The 20,476-nt window shown below is 33.4% G+C and overlaps 1 protein-coding gene across 38 annotated transcripts; it reads right to left on the bottom strand.

Moving 5' to 3' along the window:
* Window positions 1-9,911: 9,911 nt before the first annotated feature.
* On the bottom strand, window positions 9,912-14,735 carry LOC114285596 (serine/threonine-protein kinase STY46-like). Of its 38 annotated transcripts, XM_082876878.1 has the most exons (10): window positions 14,484-14,735; window positions 14,090-14,148; window positions 13,786-13,813; window positions 13,485-13,625; window positions 13,164-13,235; window positions 12,948-13,058; window positions 12,439-12,489; window positions 11,332-12,200; window positions 10,453-10,681; window positions 9,912-10,292 (listed from the first exon to the last, which is right to left on the bottom strand). In XM_082876878.1, the coding sequence occupies exons 1-4, from the start codon at window positions 14,565-14,567 to the stop codon at window positions 13,536-13,538; spliced, it is 261 nt and encodes an 86-aa protein (XP_082733004.1). In that variant the 5' UTR covers window positions 14,568-14,735; the 3' UTR covers window positions 9,912-10,292; window positions 10,453-10,681; window positions 11,332-12,200; window positions 12,439-12,489; window positions 12,948-13,058; window positions 13,164-13,235; window positions 13,485-13,535. The 38 variants fall into 38 exon arrangements, 19 of the variants coding, with proteins under 19 accessions (XP_082733004.1, XP_082733001.1, XP_082732968.1 ...); XM_082876875.1 differs by having other exon boundaries at window positions 12,948-13,235; XM_082876842.1 differs by lacking the exon at window positions 14,090-14,148.
* Between the last annotated feature and the right edge of the window lie 5,741 nt (window positions 14,736-20,476).

The raw sequence follows: 20,476 nt of genomic DNA, 5'->3' as shown, positions 1-20,476 counted from the left end.
TTTGCCCTTTTGTTATGTATTTATATTCTGTCATGTTGGCGAAGACTTTGCATCTGTTGTATATAGTCGTCATGGGTTGACTTAGACTTATATGATCCTGTATGTACAGAACCTTATGTAGTACATATTTTGTTGTGAGTTATTAATATGCATATGTATGGTTTGTTATGATGTGCCATGTAAGCACAGCTCTATGGACAAAATTTTAAATTGTTTCCGTTTGGCCCCCATTAAGCCTGTTAAGATACGTTTGTTTTGGTTCAAGGCCGTAGGTAATCTCTTGATTACTGGCCGGTTATGTCCTTAACCCACGGGGACGGGTTCGGGTCATGACAGAGTGGTATCAAAGCACGAGTTAATAACTCACACACTTGTCCAAAAGAGCAATAAGCGTCGAGAAAAGATCTAGGATGCATTCATATGATAAGTGTGAAATTGAAAGCATTAAGAATATGCTTAAGTGTTTTGATTTGAACAATTATGTGCTATAAGTTGTGATTTACTTGCATTGCAAATTATTTGACTACATATGCTCTCTAGTATATGCATATTTGTGGAATTTTTGTATAAAGTATAATGCAAGTTTAATCAGATGGTGAGAACAAGAGGTGATGAGATAGAGGAGTCCTCTACTGCCAGAATAGACCGAATGGAAAGACTGATACAGGAAATGACAGAAGCTTTAAGGCAGCAACAGCAGTGGCAACAGCAGTGGCAGCAACCACATCCGCCACCTCCACCTCCGGCACCACCCGTGCCAGATAATCAGAATGATGATCAGATAATAGCTCTCACCAAAGAATTCAAAAAGATGAAACCAGCACAGTTCCATGGTGGATTGGATCCGTTGAAAGCCGAGGCATGGGTTCTCGACATTGAGAAATTGTTTGAAGTGTTCCCTTGCTCGGAGACACAGAAAATGCTTCTAGCCACTTTTATGCTAGAAGACGAGGCAAGAAGATGGTGGATGTTAATGCGAGAAAATCACAAGGATGTTGATTGGGTGAAATTTTTGGAAATTTTCTATGACAAGTACTTCCCGCAATGTATTCGGGACAGGAAAGTAGTAGAGTTCATGGAACTTAAGCAAGACAGTATGACTGTAGCTGAGTATGAGGCCAAATTCACTGAATTGGCCAGGTTTGCACCACACGTGATTGATATGGACTATAAAAAGGCGAGACATTTTGAAGGTGGGCTTCGAAGTGACATTTTAGAAAGAGTGAATGTTTTGAAACTAGAAACCTACATTGGGGTGCTAAACAGGGCCATCATATCAGAGGCTAACATAGCTAGACAGGCTAAGCCAACGACAGAATAGAAAGGCAACAAAAGGCAAGGCTTCTTTTCAAAGAAGAAATTTCTGAAAAAGCAAAACACGGGCTCCTCAAATACTTCGAATTCTTCCCGAGACACAGCTCCCATGTGTAACATTTGTAGCAAAAGGCACCGTGGAGTTTGTTACCGTGTATCAGGAGCCTGTTTCAAATGTGGGAAACAAGGGCAAATGGCCCGAGATTATAATCAGAATGGTGGAAAGATAGCTGCTAGTTCCACTGCATCGATCCCAAAGCTGGGAAATACTTTGAGATCTGCTACCACCAGGGATACCGTGAGACAAGGGAGAGTTTTTGTGCTTGTTCCGGGCGGTACACGGAATGCCAACGCAGTTGTCTCAGGTACTATTTCTATATGTAATCAGGATGCTTTTGTGTTAATTGACTCCGGATCCACACACTCTTTTGTGACATATGCATTTGCATCTAGACTGAATAGACCCTTAGAATTACTGTCATATCTGCTATGTGTGTCTGCTCCATCTGGAGAATCTGTGTTGTGTGAATCTATATACTGGTTTTGTGATATGCGTGTTGAGGATGCTATCCTATATGTGGATTTGTTGTCCTTGAATTTTAGACATTTTGATGTAATTTTGGGCATGGATTGGTTGACCAAATATTGTGCCACTATTGATTGTGTGACAAAACGGGTTGTGTTTAAACCACCAGAATAGAAAGAGATTGTATTTGTGGGTAATGGGGTAGTGCCTCCACCTTATTTGATATCTGCAATGAAAGCATGTAAACTGATCAGGAAAGGGTGCCAGGATTATTTGTGCTATGTGTTGTCTGAACAATCTGTGAATGTTGAGTCGAATGATATCCCTATTGTTAGAGAATTCCCAGATGTGTTCCCAAATGAATTACCAGGGGAATTAATAGATAGGGAAATAGAGTTTACTATTGAAACTGTGCCAAGCACCCAGCCCATTTCTAAAACTCCCTACAAAATGGCTACTGCCGAAATGAAAGAATTGAAAGAACAGCTGCAAGACCTGCTTGACAAGGGGTTTATTCGACCTAGCACTTCGCCTTGGGGTGCACCAGTATTGTTTGTGAAAAAGAAGAATGAAACTTTGCATTTGTGCATCGATTATTGGAAATTAAACAAGGTAACAATAAAGAACAAATATCCCCTACCCCGTATTGATGACTTATTTGACCAGTTGCAGGGATCACAAGTGTTTTCTAAAATTGATTTGAGATCCGGGTATCATCAGCTGCAAGTTAAGGCAGAGGATGTTGAGAAACCGCATTCAGAATGAGGTACGGACATTTTGAGTTTCTTGTTATGCCATTTGGAGTAACTAATGCTCCGGCAGCATTTATGGACTTAATGAACCGAATTTTTAAAACCTACCTTGACAAATTCATTGTGGTTTTTATTGATGACATTTTGATATATTCTAAAGATAGACTTAAACATGAACATCATTTGAGAACTGTCCTACAAATACTTCGGGAAAGGAAATTATTTGCTAAACTAAAGAAATGTGAGTTTTGGTTGAATGAAGTTGTTTTCTTAGGGCATATAATCAACAAGGAAGGAATTTCAGTGGACCCGCAGAAAATAGAGGCGATTATGAGTTGGCCTACACCGACCAATGTGACAGAAGTCTGTAGTTTCATGGACTTAGCTGGGTACTACAGGAGGTTTGTGAAGGACTTTTCGAAATTAGCTGTGCCTCTTACCCAATTGACACGTAAAGGGCAACCGTTTGAATGGCACGACGAAAGAGAATCTGCCTTCTATGAACTGAAAACAAGATTAAACCCTGCACCAATTTTGACACTACCTTCAGGTACGAAAAATTTTGTAATTTTCAGTGATGCGTCTTATAAAGGTTTAGGTTGTGTGTTAATGCAGAACGGAAAAGTTATTACTTACGCCTCCCGACAGTTGAGGCCACACGAGAAGAATTATCCAATGCATGACCTAGAATTGGCCATAGTTGTTTTTACTTTGAAAATTTGGCGGCATTATCTGTATGGAGCAAAGTGTGAAGTCTATACGGATCACAAAAGTTTGAAATACTTTTTCACACAGAAAGAGTTGAATATGCGACAGAGGAGATGGCTGGAATTGATAAAGGATTATAATCTAGAGATTCAGTATCACCCCGGGAAAGCTAATATAGTTACTGACGCCTTGAGTAGAAAATCAACGGGGAGTATGGCTTGTTTGCTTACTGAACAGAAAGAGATCTTGCAAGATTTTGAAAAATCTAAAATTGAAGTGGTAATGTGTGAACAGGGTGGACTGATAGCCGTTATTACAGCCGAGCCGGCAATCATTAACGAAATCAAGCAGAAGCAGAAAGGGGATGAATCCCTTAAGAAAGTGATTGATGAATTTGAGACAAGTCCGAAAGCAGAGTTTGGCATTGAGAATGAAGTGTTGAGATTTCGGAATAGAATGTGTGTCCCAGATATTCCAGAACTAAAGAAGAGGGTTTTAGATGAAACCCACAGATCCGTATTTACTATGCATCCGGGTAATAATAAAATGTATCGGGATTTGAAACAAACCTATTGGTGGCCTAAAATGAAGAAAGAGATTGCAGAATATGTGTCCAAGTGTCTTCAATGTCAGCAAGTCAAAGATGAACATCAGAAACTAGGCGGTCTACTTCAACATCTCCCTATTCCTGAATGGAAGTGGGAGCATGTGACTATGGATTTCGTTGTTGGCCTACCTCGGACTTCTCGAGGTATGGATTCTATTTGAGTTATAGTTGATAGAATGACTAAATCTGCACATTTTCTACCAGTTAGAACCACGTTTAATGCTTATAGATTGGCTACCATTTATGTTGATGAGATTGTCCGTTTACACGGAGTTCCGGTATCCATTATGTCGGATAGAGATCCGAAATTTGTATCTAGATTGTGGAAGAGTTTGCAGGAAGCTATGGGGATAGAACTAAGATTCAGTATTGCATTCCACCCACAGACCAATGGGCAATCAGAACGAACAATACAGACTTTGGAAGATATGCTTCGGATGTGTGCTTTGGACTTTCAAGGGAGTTGGGAAGACTATTTGCCACTTACAGAGTTTGTATACAATAACAACTTCCACTCTAGTATCAGTATGGCACCATACGAGGCTTTGTATGGTAGAAGGTGTAGATCACCTATTTTTTGGACAGAAGTCGGGGATAGAGCTTTACTTGGGCCTGAAATTGTGCAAAACACTTTTGAAAAAATCAAGATTATTCGACAAAGGCTCAAAACAGCTCAGGACCGACAAAAGAATTATGCAAATGTTCGGAGAAGACCTCTTGAGTATGAGGTTGGTGACCATGTGTTCATTCGTGTATCTCCGATGAAGGGCCAAGTCAGGTTTGGAAAGAATGACAAGTTGTCGCCCCGTTACATTGGACCGTTTCAGATTCTGGAAAGGCTTGGCCCAGTTGCCTATAGAGTTGCTTTGCCACCAAGATTCGAACAAATCCATAACGTGTTTCATGTGTCGATGTTGAGGGGTTACCTCCAAGACCTGTTCCATGTGATTGATTATCACCGGGTAATTATTGATGAAAATATGGAGTATGCCGAATGGCCGGAACGAATCATTGACCGGCAAATGAAACAATTGAGCAGCAAGTCCATCCCAATGGTGAAAGTAGAATAGAAAGAACACTATGGGACGGATGCCACGCGGGAAAAAGAGGATGAAATGTGCCTGCGATATCCACATTTGTTTCCCGACGAAAGTAAAATAAGTTTGAGGGACCAAACTTCCTAAAGGGGGGAAGACTGTGATATCCCTGTTCCGCAATATGTTAATTGGTCCTTAATATGAGTATGATTATGTGTTTAACATGATTTGAGTTGGTTTTGTTGATTTGGTAGTCTATATGCACATGCATGTGAAGAATTGTTTTGAAATTGCATGTTTGAACACAAAATGTATAATCCATGAGAGATTTTGATTAAATCTCTTCTTTTGACCTTCTCTTCATCATCTAAGTTGAGAATGAGAGTAATTTGCCACATGCATGTACAATTCACAAGGGTGTAAGTGTTGAATGCATGAAATTATTATGTTGGAATGAATATGGTGTAAATTGGGACATGCATGTGATTAATTTGTGAAATTGAGCTTCATAATGTTGTGATTTGGTGTTTATACCATGTTAGTACATGTATATGTGATGTTTGAGCCAAAAGCATGCATCTAGAACCTTTGAATTTCGAATTGAAGCTCAAGAACATGTTCTGAATTTTCCAGAATTTTGATTCCCGCTCGAGCGGGGAAACGGCCGCTCGAGCGTGAAATTCGTGTTCCCAGTATTTTCTACTGACATGGTGTCTGCTCGAGCGGGGAAGTTCACACTCAAGCGGGGAGCACGCTCGAGCAGGGAGCCATGTAGAGAGGCCTTCTGCTCGAGCGTCAGAGTTCATGATCGAGCGTAAATTTGACACATTCAGTACTTTTGCAGGACCCTGTTTTCTGAAATTTTGAAAAGACATTATGTGTTTCATTTTATGTTCTCTTTCACTTCCAAGTACTCTTAGGCATGCATTGAGCATTGTAATTCAGTTAAAGAGATAAGAATGAAGCCTAAAGAGAAAAATGTGAATTTAGAACAGATCAAATTGTTTGTGACCCTTTTGTGTTCATGGAATGTGTAGGGTCGAGTTCTCGGGCAAACCAACCAACCGATCACTGTGAGTAATATCTTAACAGAGATATCTGAAATATGTTGTTGCCCAATTGCTTACTTCTATGTAAGTTTTATAAGTTCATTGATTCGATTGGTGGACAATGTTTGTTATACCAAATGAGTGGGCCAAAGGCCAGTCTGATCTGAACAATAAGGCCAGAGGCCACTTTGACATGAATGACTGGGCCGGAGGCCGTTTTGACATGAATGAATGGGCCGAAGGCCGTTTCGATATGAACGAATGAATGGGCCAAAGGTCATTTTGTCATCTGAATGGGCCAAAGGCCGTTTTGACACAAATGAAAGTTTGAATGGGCCAAAGGCCAGTTTGTTTGGAACCGTAGTCACTTGACCTAAATTGTGTATATATGTTAAATAGAAATATGAATTGGGCCTAAGGTCGTTCGAAGCATGTTGTTCTACATATCGTCTGTATAGCTTCTTTAATTGATATTATTCACTGGGTTTTCGCTCACGCTCATTCATGTGTTTGTAGGTGAGCCAACAGAAGTCCAAACCCAGCCCCAGTGAAGTCTATGTGGAACAACAAAGGTTTTAGAAGAATCAGCCCTTGTGTCTCACGCACGAGACCTGTCTTCGCCCTTTTGTTATGTATTTATATTCTGTCATGTTCGCGAGGACTTTGCATCTGTTGTATATAGTCGTCATGGGTTGACTTAGACTTATATGATCCTGTATGTACAGAACCTTATGTAGTACATATTTTGTTGTGAGTTATTAATAATATGCATATGTATGGTTTGTTATGATGTGCCATGTAAGCACAGCTCTATGGACAAAATTTTAAATTGCTTTTATTTGTTCCCAATTAACTCTATTAAAATACGTTTGGTTTGGTTCAAGACCGTAGGTAATCTCTTGGTTACTGGCCGGTTATGTCCTTAACCCACAAGGGCGGGTTCGGGTCATGACATCTCTCTTGCCCACCTTGCGACGTTCACGACTCTAATCATCCAACATTTCTCCTCTAGACATCTTTAACTTCTCTTTGTCAGTTGTTTTTGCTTTGTTACCACAATTTCGCTAAATCTCTAAACTCACTTATATTTGTATATAACATATTGAATTTGGATAATCTACATTTTTTATATATTTTTTAATTGAGTAATGTTAGAATTATCATATTTAGATATTATATGATGTGACATCTTATATGACACTAAGTACATCATTTGATAGGCTCTACATGATATATATGAAGTGTCATCTAAAGCACGATATCAAATGTAGTCAGCATAAATTATTAAAATTTTATTTTAAATATTCTTTTTAAAGATTCCAAATTTAAATACTTAAAATTTAATCAAGAAAAGGTATATTAATCACCATGTATATATTCTTTCTAGAACGTTTTTCTTATGAAAATTTCATTTATATCATAGAATATTTATACAAAAAATAATTGTTTTTTTTCTCATATTAGTCTTAAGTTTTAAATTTGAATTGCGAAATCTATCAATTATTGTTTAAATTAGATTTGGATTACATATAAACTTTCCTTCTAATTTTTTTTAAAATTTAAATTAGATATGTTTTGATCGGTTAATAATTTTAAGCAACATGTATTTATTAATTTTTATAAATTGAAATTAATATTCTGAAGCTCTTAAAACATTTTGGACAAAAAGTTATTTTGCATTAATATATAGATAATAATAGATTTGGAAAAATTATCACTCACAATTAATAACTATAGTTTAATTTGTCAATAAAAATAAAGCGATAATTTCAAAATATGTATGCTACCTATAATCTATTATAGAAATTATAGTCAGATTATTTCTCATTAGAGATTAATTATTATAATTAAAGAAAACTAAAAAACTTATCATATTGATTATCAAAATATTTAAATTAATGAAAATAAGATAATAATAAATAAGAAACAAATATTAATATAACTAAAAAGCTCATAATATTATGATATTAAATTTTATAATTTTATAATCATATAACATGTGTATATTCATAGTATAAATTTTTAATAAATTATTTTTTAAAAAGCATTATGATTTTAAGGAATATATTACCTTATTGATCAATAAATGATATGATTTTGATATTTTGAAACACAAAAAAGTGTGATTTGTTTTTCATATAAAATGTTTCTTAAGAGTTAAGTTTAAATGTTTAAATATATTGTGATATTGATCAAATGACCAATAATTTATTGACATGTGTATTTTTATAATTTTTTAATTCAAAAATTTATGAAAATAGAGTTCGAACTTTCAGGCTTAATGAACTAACAACGTTTTCGCATATATTATATAATAAGCATATTACCTGTGCTATGTACATGAATAAATAAATAATCAAAAATTAGTTTTTAAATTTGAATAATAATATAAATTTTATCTAAAATAGGTAGTAAAAATGATTTACAATCAATTAAATTTTATTCATTTTTATCAAATTTACACATAAGAAAGTTTTTTTTTCTGATATCTATAATTTTGTGTTCCAAGTTCTTAATAAAAAATATATGTCAAAATTTAATTGGTAAAAATTAAAAAATAAATTACAAAAATTATATTAACAATAAAATATAAATATGTTTCATTTTATAAGTTTTGTAATTTTAATTCGCCCTATGATAGTAGTAAATTACATTTGTTAATATACTAACATTTTTCTTATTTTTGTAACTGAAAATTGTAAGTTGTCTTATATTATAACTCTTATGTGAGAATGGATTAGAATTGACTTGTGATGTTAGAGTTGGATTAAACATTATAAGTGACCTAAAAACTAGTTGAATCAATATTTATGTTATAAGTGACCTAAAAACTAGTTTAATCAATATTTATGCCAATGTGACTATAACGCTACTAAAATAGTACCAATAACCCAATTCACATGAGAAGTGAATGCAATAGAATTAATATACTTTCATTCATGGTATTACATGCATTGTGCATTCATAAATACTCATCCTGAATCTACAACATATGATACTAGATGATAACAACAAAATAAATGCCCTACGGTCTTACATATTTCGAAGACTTGCTTGGTTACAACAAGAGAGAATCACAAGCTCTGTACATTCAGTAGCCCTTGGCTTGAATGAACATATAAACACAAAACACCAAAAAGAAGAGTCTTTTGCTCGTAAGTCCTCCCAAACTATGTCCTTAGAGGAGGTATGCCACTGGTACCTGAAAATAGTGTCCCAAGTAGGGTGAGTTAAAACCCAGTAGAAACAGTTTAACACAATATATGAGATTTAACTAAGATATAAGTGTCAAGTATGTATATTCAATAATTATAACCAAAATACATCTTCTTCACGAGACCACCCGATACCAACATTCAAATCTAGATCAATTCCCATTCATTCATTTCAAATTTGTTCACTTCATTTCAATTCATAGGCCAGATTTATAATTTACCAAGTAACCCCAACCGAGAGTACAACTCAATGGTTTTCAACCGACATAACAAACATATAAACACTTCAACCTTGTCATTTTACGAAAATTTCGTCCACAGGATCGGCACCCATGTATATATATGATTTTGAGACTTTCACTCTGGACACTCTGGCCAACTTAATATCAATAGAATTCATCCCCTATCTCCTCCCAAAACATGGAATACATCGCCTTCCTCCTTCCAAAACATTATACATATATAATGTATTTAAAGATACCATCATATTCAATGACATTCAATTACACATATTCAATGTATTTAACACACCGTCATATTTAATGACATAATTAAATGATTAGTTTCAATTTACCTAATCCTCATGCAATTTTTACAACAATCATAGTCATCCTCTACCGATGGCCCAATACAGTTATTTCTAAACAGATATACAATCTTTATGACAAACAATTCACCATTCAACTTCCATACAACCCAAGTATATTCCAACCTCAATAATTTAGTAATACAAAATATGTAATACAAAATATATTCCCTCCATTCGACATATGTAATACAAAATATCAACCTGATAATCAATCCTAAAATTAGTAAATAAAATTGGAGTGTAAAATATACAATTCTGGTGCTGCATTCTTAAATATACATTCATTTCTGAGTTTCCACAAGGACCAAAGAGTTATTGTTAGGATGGCTCCCCCCACCCAACACACACACACACATACTATGGATGCCTGCAGTGGGAAGGGAAATAGCAGGTGCACCTCACTCTCCTGATTCTCTTCTTGTCCTTTTTCCACACCATATGGGCCCTGACCAGAGCTTGTGAAGGAGAGTACAATTCATTGTTGCTAGAGCACAGCTGAAATGAGTAAAGACATAAAATGAATCCCACTGGGTTGAATTTGAAATTAGGTGATTATAAATATGATACATACACATTCATATATTTTTTTGATGGTGAATTAATTTAAATAAATCACATAAAAAACTAAATGCTCAAATACTTCCGAGATACTTGCCATCAACAATCCCCATTCTGTGTTGATTCTAAATAACTTACAATCTTGCTTTCCCTAGTCATGCTAGATTCATCGATGGCAAGAGAATGACCAGAAATTATGATTCCATCTGTTGGGACCTGGGAAAAATGGAAAGGTTACAAACTATTTTTTCTCGTGTTCATAAGCAGTAATATCTACAGTTGCAACAGTTGATTCAAATATTTTCTCTCCTACCACCTCTTACAACCTGCATAATAATTCATAAAAATAACAATTTAGCATCCTAAGGTTAATAGATTAAAAATAAAGTAAATGCTTCATGTTGTAATTACACACCTCCAATTGTATATTTCTCTTTGTTTGTAATTCACACCTCTAATAATGCAACCAGGTACTCATTAATTTTCCAAATTTCAGATTTGGTTTTTCCTCATGATGAACTAAATGTAGCCCCTATGGTTTGGGCCATGTACACACAAGCCCCTGTCATTTGGAAATAAGCACGTAACCTCTAATTGTTTGTGGATTAAAACACACCGCTAATAAGTATTAACGAAACTTTTAATTGATGAAAATACCCCAATCTTCTTCCTCTCTTCTGAACTAAACCCCTATACACACACACACAAACACATGTATATCTATGTAAACCAACCACCAGCAATACCCTTCCCCACCACCCCTTCCTCCATTGCCACTATGGAACAATTTCCAACATATCAATACCCACAAAAAGTTGCACACATCTTGTTCGAACAAGGCATTCAGAATCATGTAATTATCGACCAAGGCATTCATAAGTACATTCATTCAAATGAACTTATCAGTAATAATTCTTGAGTAATTTATAATAATTTTACTTTGGCCTTTAGCCATTACAAATTTAAATAATTTTACCTTAAGGCCCTACTTTAGACAATTTCTATGTTCGCTGCTGGTTTCATTGGCTCGCCCTCTTTTCAAGTACGTACATCTGAAATAATTCATTTTCTTACACATGCTATGAAATATGAAAATGTGAAAATATAAAAAGTACGTACACTTGCTATGAAATATGAAAATGCTCTCCACGAGGAAGAAATTCTGCACATTATGAAAGTAGTGATAAGGAATGGAAACATCTATATAATTGATTCATTCAACCAATTTAATTTACCTCTGAGAATTGCAAAATTATCTGGGATAGCCTAAGGACCTTAAACCATCAATATGATAAGATAGCAACTCAAGCAGCTCCAGCAGCAGCTGCTCAAGCTCACAACAGCAGCAGCAGCTCAGCCACAGAAAACGGTAAATTTCCCAATTGAGTTTTTGGAATCAATGCCCCCTTTGAAAGCTTAGATATCTTTACTACCAACATGCCTCCTAAAGCTCTATAATTGTGTTTACATTATCTAATTATTAAATTCTGATATGTTTAATTTCCAGCCAATGGAAAGCCAACTTTGTTAATAGGGTTTGTACCAACTTAATTGCATTGTGCAGTTTCTGTTGGGGAACAAGTACATATATTGTTATGTTGGTACTGCATCGCGTAATATAAATAATAATTACACAAGACAAGTGAAATTCTACCTCAATTAATTGTGAAAACAAAAACACATTTTAACTCAGCACAAGTTCAACATTAGAGTATGGCCATACCAAATTGAAGGAAACTGCATGGATTGAGATGTAGACAATCTCAATAAGACAATTCATGCTTGTGACAGTGTATCCGCAATTGCGGTGGGAATGATCCACTTCCAACAGTGTTCCTTATTAGTCTGCAAACCAAACCACAATACAATAAATAAAAATAAAAATAAAAAAACTTTCAATCCAACAGGAAAGCTATCAAAGCATATAGCAATATAACTACTTTTAAGCAAGTCAATACTCAAATACTGGATTCAATTGTCACTAGATACCATCATTAGTTGAATTTGGTCCAAGAAAGCCCATAAACTCGAGCACATTTGGATGGAGGAGCAATTAATCATAGAATGGAAACAAATTAGTTACCTCATTTCTAGCAATTGCTTTGTCCATAGCTTCACATAATCCCTTTGTATCCTGACCACAACATTGCAAAGTCAGCAACGTTTGGACTCAACACAGACCCCTGTCATAAAACAAATATAATCACAATGCTCCTTATTACAGGGCCTCACTGTCCCGGCATAAGCACAGTTAGTCTCCACAACCATCCAGATAAGATGTAATATCAGTAAAATAAGCATTTTTGATTTCTTAAGAGAACATTAATTATCATACAACACGAGAAGTAACAGTGTGTAGGATTCTATTATTTTGATTTCTTCTATCACTTTTTCTCTATGCCTTTTTTGAGAGAAAGATTGGGGAAAGAATACACTACAGTGAGAAAAGCAGGTACCATGACAGATAGAGACAACAATGGCATAAACATTTTTAGAAGAAGTGGATCCAAACTATTTGACTATGGGAAACAGAATAGCACAAAAGCAAAGTAGTATTAGTATAAAGATGTTATAAAAGAATTTAAGAAATACCTCAACAGGCCATCCATCCACCACAAATACATCCAAAGAATAACCACCAGTAGTTGAGAACACGTGTGCCTCACGGATGTTAATTCCTTTGTCAGAAAGCAAAGCAGAAAGCTAGAACAAAATGGTACAGAGTTAGAAGTCAACAGTCGTGTAAAAAATAAAAAACGAACAAAAAGAAAAGATAAGTCTACCAAATGGATGATAACGTCAACACACCTAATGAAGTGATGTGAGAAATCTATATATGAAAACACAGTCATCATCCACAAAATGGCATGAAATCAAACCCTAAAATCAAACCCATTTACAACATCAAACCCATAAAACTCTAGTAATGAAACCACTTCAAACAAACCCATTTCAGAAATGAAGGCAAAATTAAATTGAATGGGTAGAATAAACAACCAGAGAGAAAAAGTTCACAGTTGGGGAAATGGAAGGGGTAGAGAGAGAGAGACAAAGAGAGAGAGAGTGAGTGAGAGCGAGACAGAGAGCGATAGAGCAAGAGAGTGAAAGGGAGTGAGAAAGAGAGCGAACCTGTTAGTGGCTGTGACGGTGCTGATTTACAGTGTACGGGGACCGACGATGCTAAGGATGTGCGGTCATGGGGTTTGCAAAGAATTTTAAACTTGAAATAGATGTTGCAAGACAAGGTGACAACATAAATGACAAGCTCCACTGTAATTAAGCGACATTCAACAAACCAATTACATGACTGAAGCAAGTCTATTGCAGGCATCTCAGGTGAGGCCAAAGAATAAAAAGTTGGATTTTAAACTATTGAGCATAATGGTAAAAGATATATATAATAAGAATTTCAAGTTCCACAGATAAGTACCTCTTCCCCCAACAGTTTGACCCGCTTCCTTGTAATGGTGCAATTTCATATCAGCAAAATAAGAAAATAATGGGCTAAATTCTAATCACCAAAACTGTATATGATTGTCATAAAGGTGTATTAAATCAGAAAAGGCAAAGTTCAAATAATTTGGACACTAACATGGGCATAATGATTGTGTCAAAAAATGTGCACTACTATATGAAAAATAAGGGTACATTGATAAAGGAACTAGTAACGATAAGATTGCCAGGCTTGAAGTTAGCTTCTGTTACCAAACAAATTTAAAATTAAAATCACTTACCGGGTTGGTGGTTGCCCACCAAACTGATATAGAAGAGTTTGCTGTAAAGTCAATCGTTGCTAAAACAGAGAAAACTGAAGTTAAGAAAGAGATGGAATGAAGAAACAAAGAAACAACCCAACAATCGAAAATTAATCATTTTAGAAAGATGGTTTTAGAAAATTAATCATTTTACAGATGATAATAAGAATAGAACAACACTCACAAACTAAATCCACAATCGAAGCAGTTTTTTTAATTTAAAAAAAAAAAACCCTAACTTTAAGCTAATTCCAACAACCCAACACGCAACGCAACACATGAACAAAATATTGAAACTCCAATAAACAATCACATTAATCGCGAATTTCGATCGCTAAATGATGGGGAAAAAACAAAAAAATTAAAAATTCACCTCGAGTTTTTGCAAGGCGACTGACTCGGACGGGCCGGTGATGCTCATGAAGGTCTCGATTGCTTCTTGATTGGATCTCGCCATTAGAGAAGTCCACGAATTTGCAGAGAGATTGAGAAAGGGTCTTGATTGTATTCTCCGAACTCACTTGTGCGTTTTTCCAGAACGAAAGAGAGAGAGAGAGAGAGAGAGAGATAAATTAGAGAACAAAAGAGGGGTTTACCTATCTTAGAAAAAAAGAGGAAATTTTAAGAGGTACCATCGCCTCAATTTTTAGAGGCAGATCACCCAAAAAAATAAAAATAAAAATATTTTTTTTTCAAAATTGAAATTAATTTGAGAACTATAAAAATCAAAAACATATTTTAAATTTTTTTAAAATTATTTATGACTTCCTAAAAGATAAAATTATACAAAAATAATAATTATTTTTTTATTTTTTCACCAAATTTTGTTTTTAGTTTTTCAAAAAAAAAAATTGAAACAAGATTCTGAAAATAAAACCAAATATATTGAAATTGATAATCTAATATTCTTTGGAAAAGGTTAAATTATCTCAAATTAGCCATCTCAACTTATGAGCGTGTTTGGGCTTAATGAGTTCATTTTGTGATCTAATTCAATAATCACTTTAATTTTACAATTCAACAACTAGAATATTTAAAACTCTTTGAAAAATTATAATAAAAACACAAATCACTAAACCCCCACATTTCACTAGAAAATTTTTTACCGACGAATAGTGTTATCGTTGCTAAATATAGTTTTGCCTATGAGAAATTAACGTCGTCGCCAAAAGTGCAATTTCTTGTAGTGTGCCGACAAATATTTGGTCGCTAAAAGTAAATTAAATACCGACTAAATTATTTTCCGACTAAATATAAATTAAAAATCTTAAATTATCTTAAATATTTGTCCTAATATGTTTTTTTACTGAAAAATATAATGATATATTTTAAAATATTATATTTTTATATTTTCTTATATTCTTATATTTTAAAATTTTATGACAGATAATAATATATTCTTATATATTTTAAAATTTTATAAGAATATATTTTAATTATATTATATTCTTATATTTTAAAATTTTTCTTATATTCTTATATTGTAAAATATAGTTAATTTTTTTTTGGGACTCCTGCATGACTAACTAGGCACTAATCAATTTGATTTAGAATTTTAGAACATGCAATATGTATATTTTGTCATAGATAAAGACAGATAAAGAAATCATGGGTCGAGTGGATTTAATTAATTTATTACTAGTTTATTATATTAAATTTTTAATCACAAAATACACCCAAAATAAATTTTTTAATTTTCATTTGGCTACCAAACAATTTAGTAGCCAAAAGTAGGTCTGCAGCGACTAAACGTTATTTTGTCGCTGAAAATATATGTTTGGCGACCAAAATTTTGGTCGCCGAAGATCAAAAATAAATTTTTTAATTTTCATTTGGCTACCAAACAATTTAGTAGCCAAAAGTAGGTCTACAGCGACTAAACGTTATTTTGTCGCTGAAAATATATGTTTGGCGACCAAAATTTTTGTCTCCAAAGATCAAAAATAAATTTTTTAATTTTCATCCGGCTACCAAACAATTTAGTAGCTAAAGGTGCCCCTACGGCTACTAAAATTTATTTTAGTCGCCAATTGTGATATGTTTAACTACTAAACAATTTTTTAGTAGCCAATTGTAATAGTTTTAGCTACTAAATTTATATTAGTCGCCAATAATTAACATTCCCCTACTAAAAAAATTAGTAGCTAAAAAGTTGACTTTTGCTGATTAAAATTAATTTTGGTAGCCAATTTCCACACTTTTGGCGACAAAATTTGTTTTGGTAGCCTAAAATGGTCGCCAAAAATGTTTTTTCTTGTAGTGCTAGGGGTGTAAATCTGGCCTAGCCTGGCCCAGCTTGGCCCACCCAGGCTCGGGTAGCGCCCATGTCGGGCCTCGTGGGCGTCTGCCAAAATTTGGGCCAACCCAAGCAAGCCCACGGGCCAAAAAATTAAGCCTAGGGGTATTCGGGCCTTGGACGGGCCAGCGGGCCAGGGCTTAGGCCTAGCCTCGGGCTTGGGCTAGCCTAACAATTTCTTTTATATTTTTTTAATTTTTTTTATCAAAATTATATTATTTTCTATTAAAACTTACACTGGGCTTTGAGCGGGCTAGACGGGCTAGGCGGGCTGGGCTTCGGGCCGGGCCCTAAGCGGGCCAATGGGCTGGGCCGGGCCGGGCTTCAAAACAATGGCCCAGGTCTTAGCCTAAGGGCTCGGGCTGGGCTTGGGCTGCTGGAGGGCTTCGGGCTGCCCACAGGCCGCGGGCCATTTTTACACCTCTATTGCTACCTTGTTTGAAGAGGTACTGGGGGTATTGACATGGTGGAGATGGAAAATGGCCACAAAAAAATGTATTGTCAAAGTTTAGAGGTAGTTGCTGGAGGTCAGTAATGGTTGCTGGCAATCAAAGATAAATGCCAAAGGAGTCATCAGAGGTCGATGATGGTAACCAACAATCAGAAGTGGTATTCAGTGGCTGGTTAAGGGAGATAGATTTGAACAGTTGTGACACAGAGAGAGAGAGAGAGTGGAAAGGTTGAGTAATTTCTTTGTTTGAACTGAATGTCAAGGGTAAAATGGAAAGATGTGCTAAATCTTTTTGAGTCATGACCTCATAGGAATTAAGTCGGGTCCAAAGGATCGACCCGTAACTCCCTCAAAAATATATCCCAAAAGTGAGTATATGACATAAATTTAAAGTTGGTGAGATGCAAGCTGCACTCACAATTGATGTATGTTTTTATTTTTTGGGTAGTCAGGTGAAGTATATTAAGTTTATCAATTTGAAGTTAATACTTAAAAATTTCGAACTTTTCATTATAATATGTTTTTCAATAAATTGTGACATGTGTACTAGCAATGTTACATCCACATAATTTTTTCTCCACAATTCCCACAAATGAGGTAGCAAGCAAAATTTCAAATATTAACCCACTTGGTATAGAACTTACATTATGTCATACCATCTCATTTGTGGAGATTGTGAAGGAAGAAATTGTGGATGAAACATTATTCATATTTTTATAATTTTAAATTATATAATACTAAATTTAGAATTTCCTTTTAAGGATTTTCTAATATCATATTAGATGTGACTTAAGATATACTTAAATTTATTTATTTGACTTTCTATATATAAATATATTTTTAAAATTTAAAATTATAGATACGGTTAGATCCACCACTAGTTGCATGGCACTTATATTTCTTAACTTTCAAAATTTTATGTTAATACTTTGAAATTCCTAGAGTCTCTTAGATCAAAAGCTTCTTTTGCTTGATAATAATATACATATAGATATAGATCAAAGTATACCTACACCTAAAAAACATACTAATTGATAAATTAAATATTCACTGAATAGAATTGAAACTGAAAATTATGAAAAAATATAATTATTGACTTTTAAGGACTATATATATATATATAAGGGTAAACTACACTTTGACCCATTTATGTTTAACCACTTTCCTACTTTTAAGGTTTTTTTTTTTTTCTCACTTTAGCCCTTTATATTTCAAGTTTTTTTCAATTTACTCCTAAAGTTAACTTCTATTAAAAATTAAACAAAAAATATCATAATAACTATCACATAATATGAAAAATATATTATTATATTGGAGTTTAAGTTTATGTTAGAGATCTATGTGAGTTATATATAATAAAATATTTTATACCATGTGACATGTATCATTTTCTGCCTAATTTTAATAGAAATTAGTTTTAGGGGAGTAAATAAAGAAAAACTTGAAACCTGAAGGGCCAAAGTGGGAAAAAAAAAAAAAAAAAAAAAAAGAAGCTTTAAGGGTCAAAGTAGGAAAGTAACCACACATAAAAGGCGTAAAATGTAATTTACCATATATAAAATCCATAAAAGATACAATTCTTTTTATTTTATTTATAATCTATATGATAGAGCTATAATCAACCACAGACTCGAATATTTTTTATAATATTTTTGACAATTGAAAAGAGTATATGTGGCACATTGATCATTACATGTCTTAGAAATAACAAACATGCAAAAGATCTCACGCTCAATCTTAACATTGAGGCTAACAACTATTTGTAGTTATCTTAAAATTTGAATGAGTCATCCATGGTCATCTTCACATATGAGTCTGGTTTATTGTTGTTTTGTTGCTAGTACGGAAGTGGATTAAGCTTGATTGAAAAGCAAAAATAAAAAATTAAACATCAATGAAATCTTAACCATCACCATTTTGAAAGAAAGAGATGTGTTAAGAATATTTATTCTCATAGAAATGAAGATGTTTATTGTGTAAGCTTCTTTTTTATTTTGAAAGCAACGATAGATATTTTTGTGTAAGTTTTTTTTTGTTTTTGTTTTTCTTTTAAGTAAATTCCTATTGATTAGTGAGATAAAATATATAATATATTTTTATTATGGAAAACAATTCCTTAAATCATATGTATTTTGAAATTTAAATTTCTAAATGATAGGTGAGTTTAATAAATTTTTTATTGACTATAATTTTAAATTTTAATTTTTAATAGCCAATGATATTTTTTTCTTTTTAAAAAATAATCAAAAATCAACATAATTAGATTGAAGTTTTAAACTCCTAGAGCTCTTAAAATTAAAAATCACATTTCCTTTATAACAGTATAGATAACTATTTTAACTTTCGGTGATACTGCATGCACCAATTGATATACTAATTAGTGTACCAACATATATTATGAAATTATTACTAATCTCACCCATTATATAAATTACAAATACCTAAAACCTCCAAAATTATATCACATTATTTATTTATACATTAATTAATATATCAATTAATACATAGAGCATTATTCTTTAACTTTTGTGAGAAATTTTTGAGACTTTGAGGGGCACTTCTTTAAAAGAAACAAGGATCCAACCGTACATGAGGGATATAGCACTAGTTTGGTGTTTCCCTATTCTACAACAATTTCCGGCAAAAATCTTTGGAATGACCCAACTCATGGGATGTTCTTCCCCACCCTCACGCGGAAAAGCTTAAAATTCGTCATTCATGGACGCAATATCTATTTATTACAATTTGTACGTATAAAAATTGAATGATGAATTTTAACAACAATTTTAAGTGAAGAGTTACACGTGAGAATAGTTTTAAAACATGTTAGATATGTTATGAACATAAATCTTAATATTATTTATATGATAATAAATTAGAAAAAATAAGAAAAATATATTTATGCTTCTTCCTCACCCAAAAATTAAAACATTTGTTAAAACAACCGAATTCATTTATAATTAGATTTTATTGATGATTAAAATTTAAATAATTTTCAAAGAGGACCAAAGTCATTTTATAGCCACTCTCTAACACTCAAAAAAATATATATATATATTCCCATATATATATCAGGTTAAATGAGTGGATTTAGAATTTGAAATTTCTTAAAAGTTGGAGTTGATATGGTTCAAGATGATGTTAGGCTAGATTATGTTTGAAATAATATATATTTTCTTATTATTTGGTTCAAGTCCTCAAATTCAAAACCGACTCTTATTGGTATGATATTTTAGAATTATAAGCCCATTTTATCATTCATTTGTTTTGAAGTGGTGAAATCACAATTAATCGTATCATTGTTAAGTGTTGATTGATCTTAAATACGTATCTATACATGATATATATACATGTATATGAGATTTGATTTCGTATAATCCGTCCGGGGGTAATTAAAGAAATAATGGGATAAAGAAGCTAATTAATTAATTCATAAAGACGATATTATTTTGTTAATTAGAATAAAATAAATTGTAATAAAAAGGTTATTTCATGGTCTCTTTATAAAATAATCATATTACAATCAAATAATTTATTTGCAATGTATTTTAAAAAAATCAACACATAAGAATGATGTAAAATGTTCATTTAATTTTAATTTCTTTTCAATAAACCCAAC

This window comes from Camellia sinensis, chromosome 1 (genome assembly GCF_055761805.1).
Source record: "Camellia sinensis isolate YWXY chromosome 1, ASM5576180v1, whole genome shotgun sequence".
In the NCBI taxonomy this organism is placed as follows: Eukaryota; Viridiplantae; Streptophyta; class Magnoliopsida; order Ericales; family Theaceae; genus Camellia; species Camellia sinensis.
The sequence above is the reverse complement of the archived record's forward strand: the minus strand, read 5'-3'. Positions and strand labels throughout refer to the sequence as shown.

Coding starts and splice junctions, on each gene's coding strand:
- LOC114285596 (XM_082876816.1), bottom strand. CDS start 14,567: ATGGCGAGATCCAATCAAGAAGCAATCGAGACCTTCATGAGCATCACC. Junction 13,059..14,483: donor TCGCCTTGCAAAAACTCGAG/GTGAATTTTTAA, acceptor ATTTTGTTCTAG/CTTTCTGCTTTGCTTTCTGA. Junction 12,201..12,438: donor AAGCAATTGCTAGAAATGAG/GTAACTAATTTG, acceptor TTTGGTTTGCAG/ACTAATAAGGAACACTGTTG.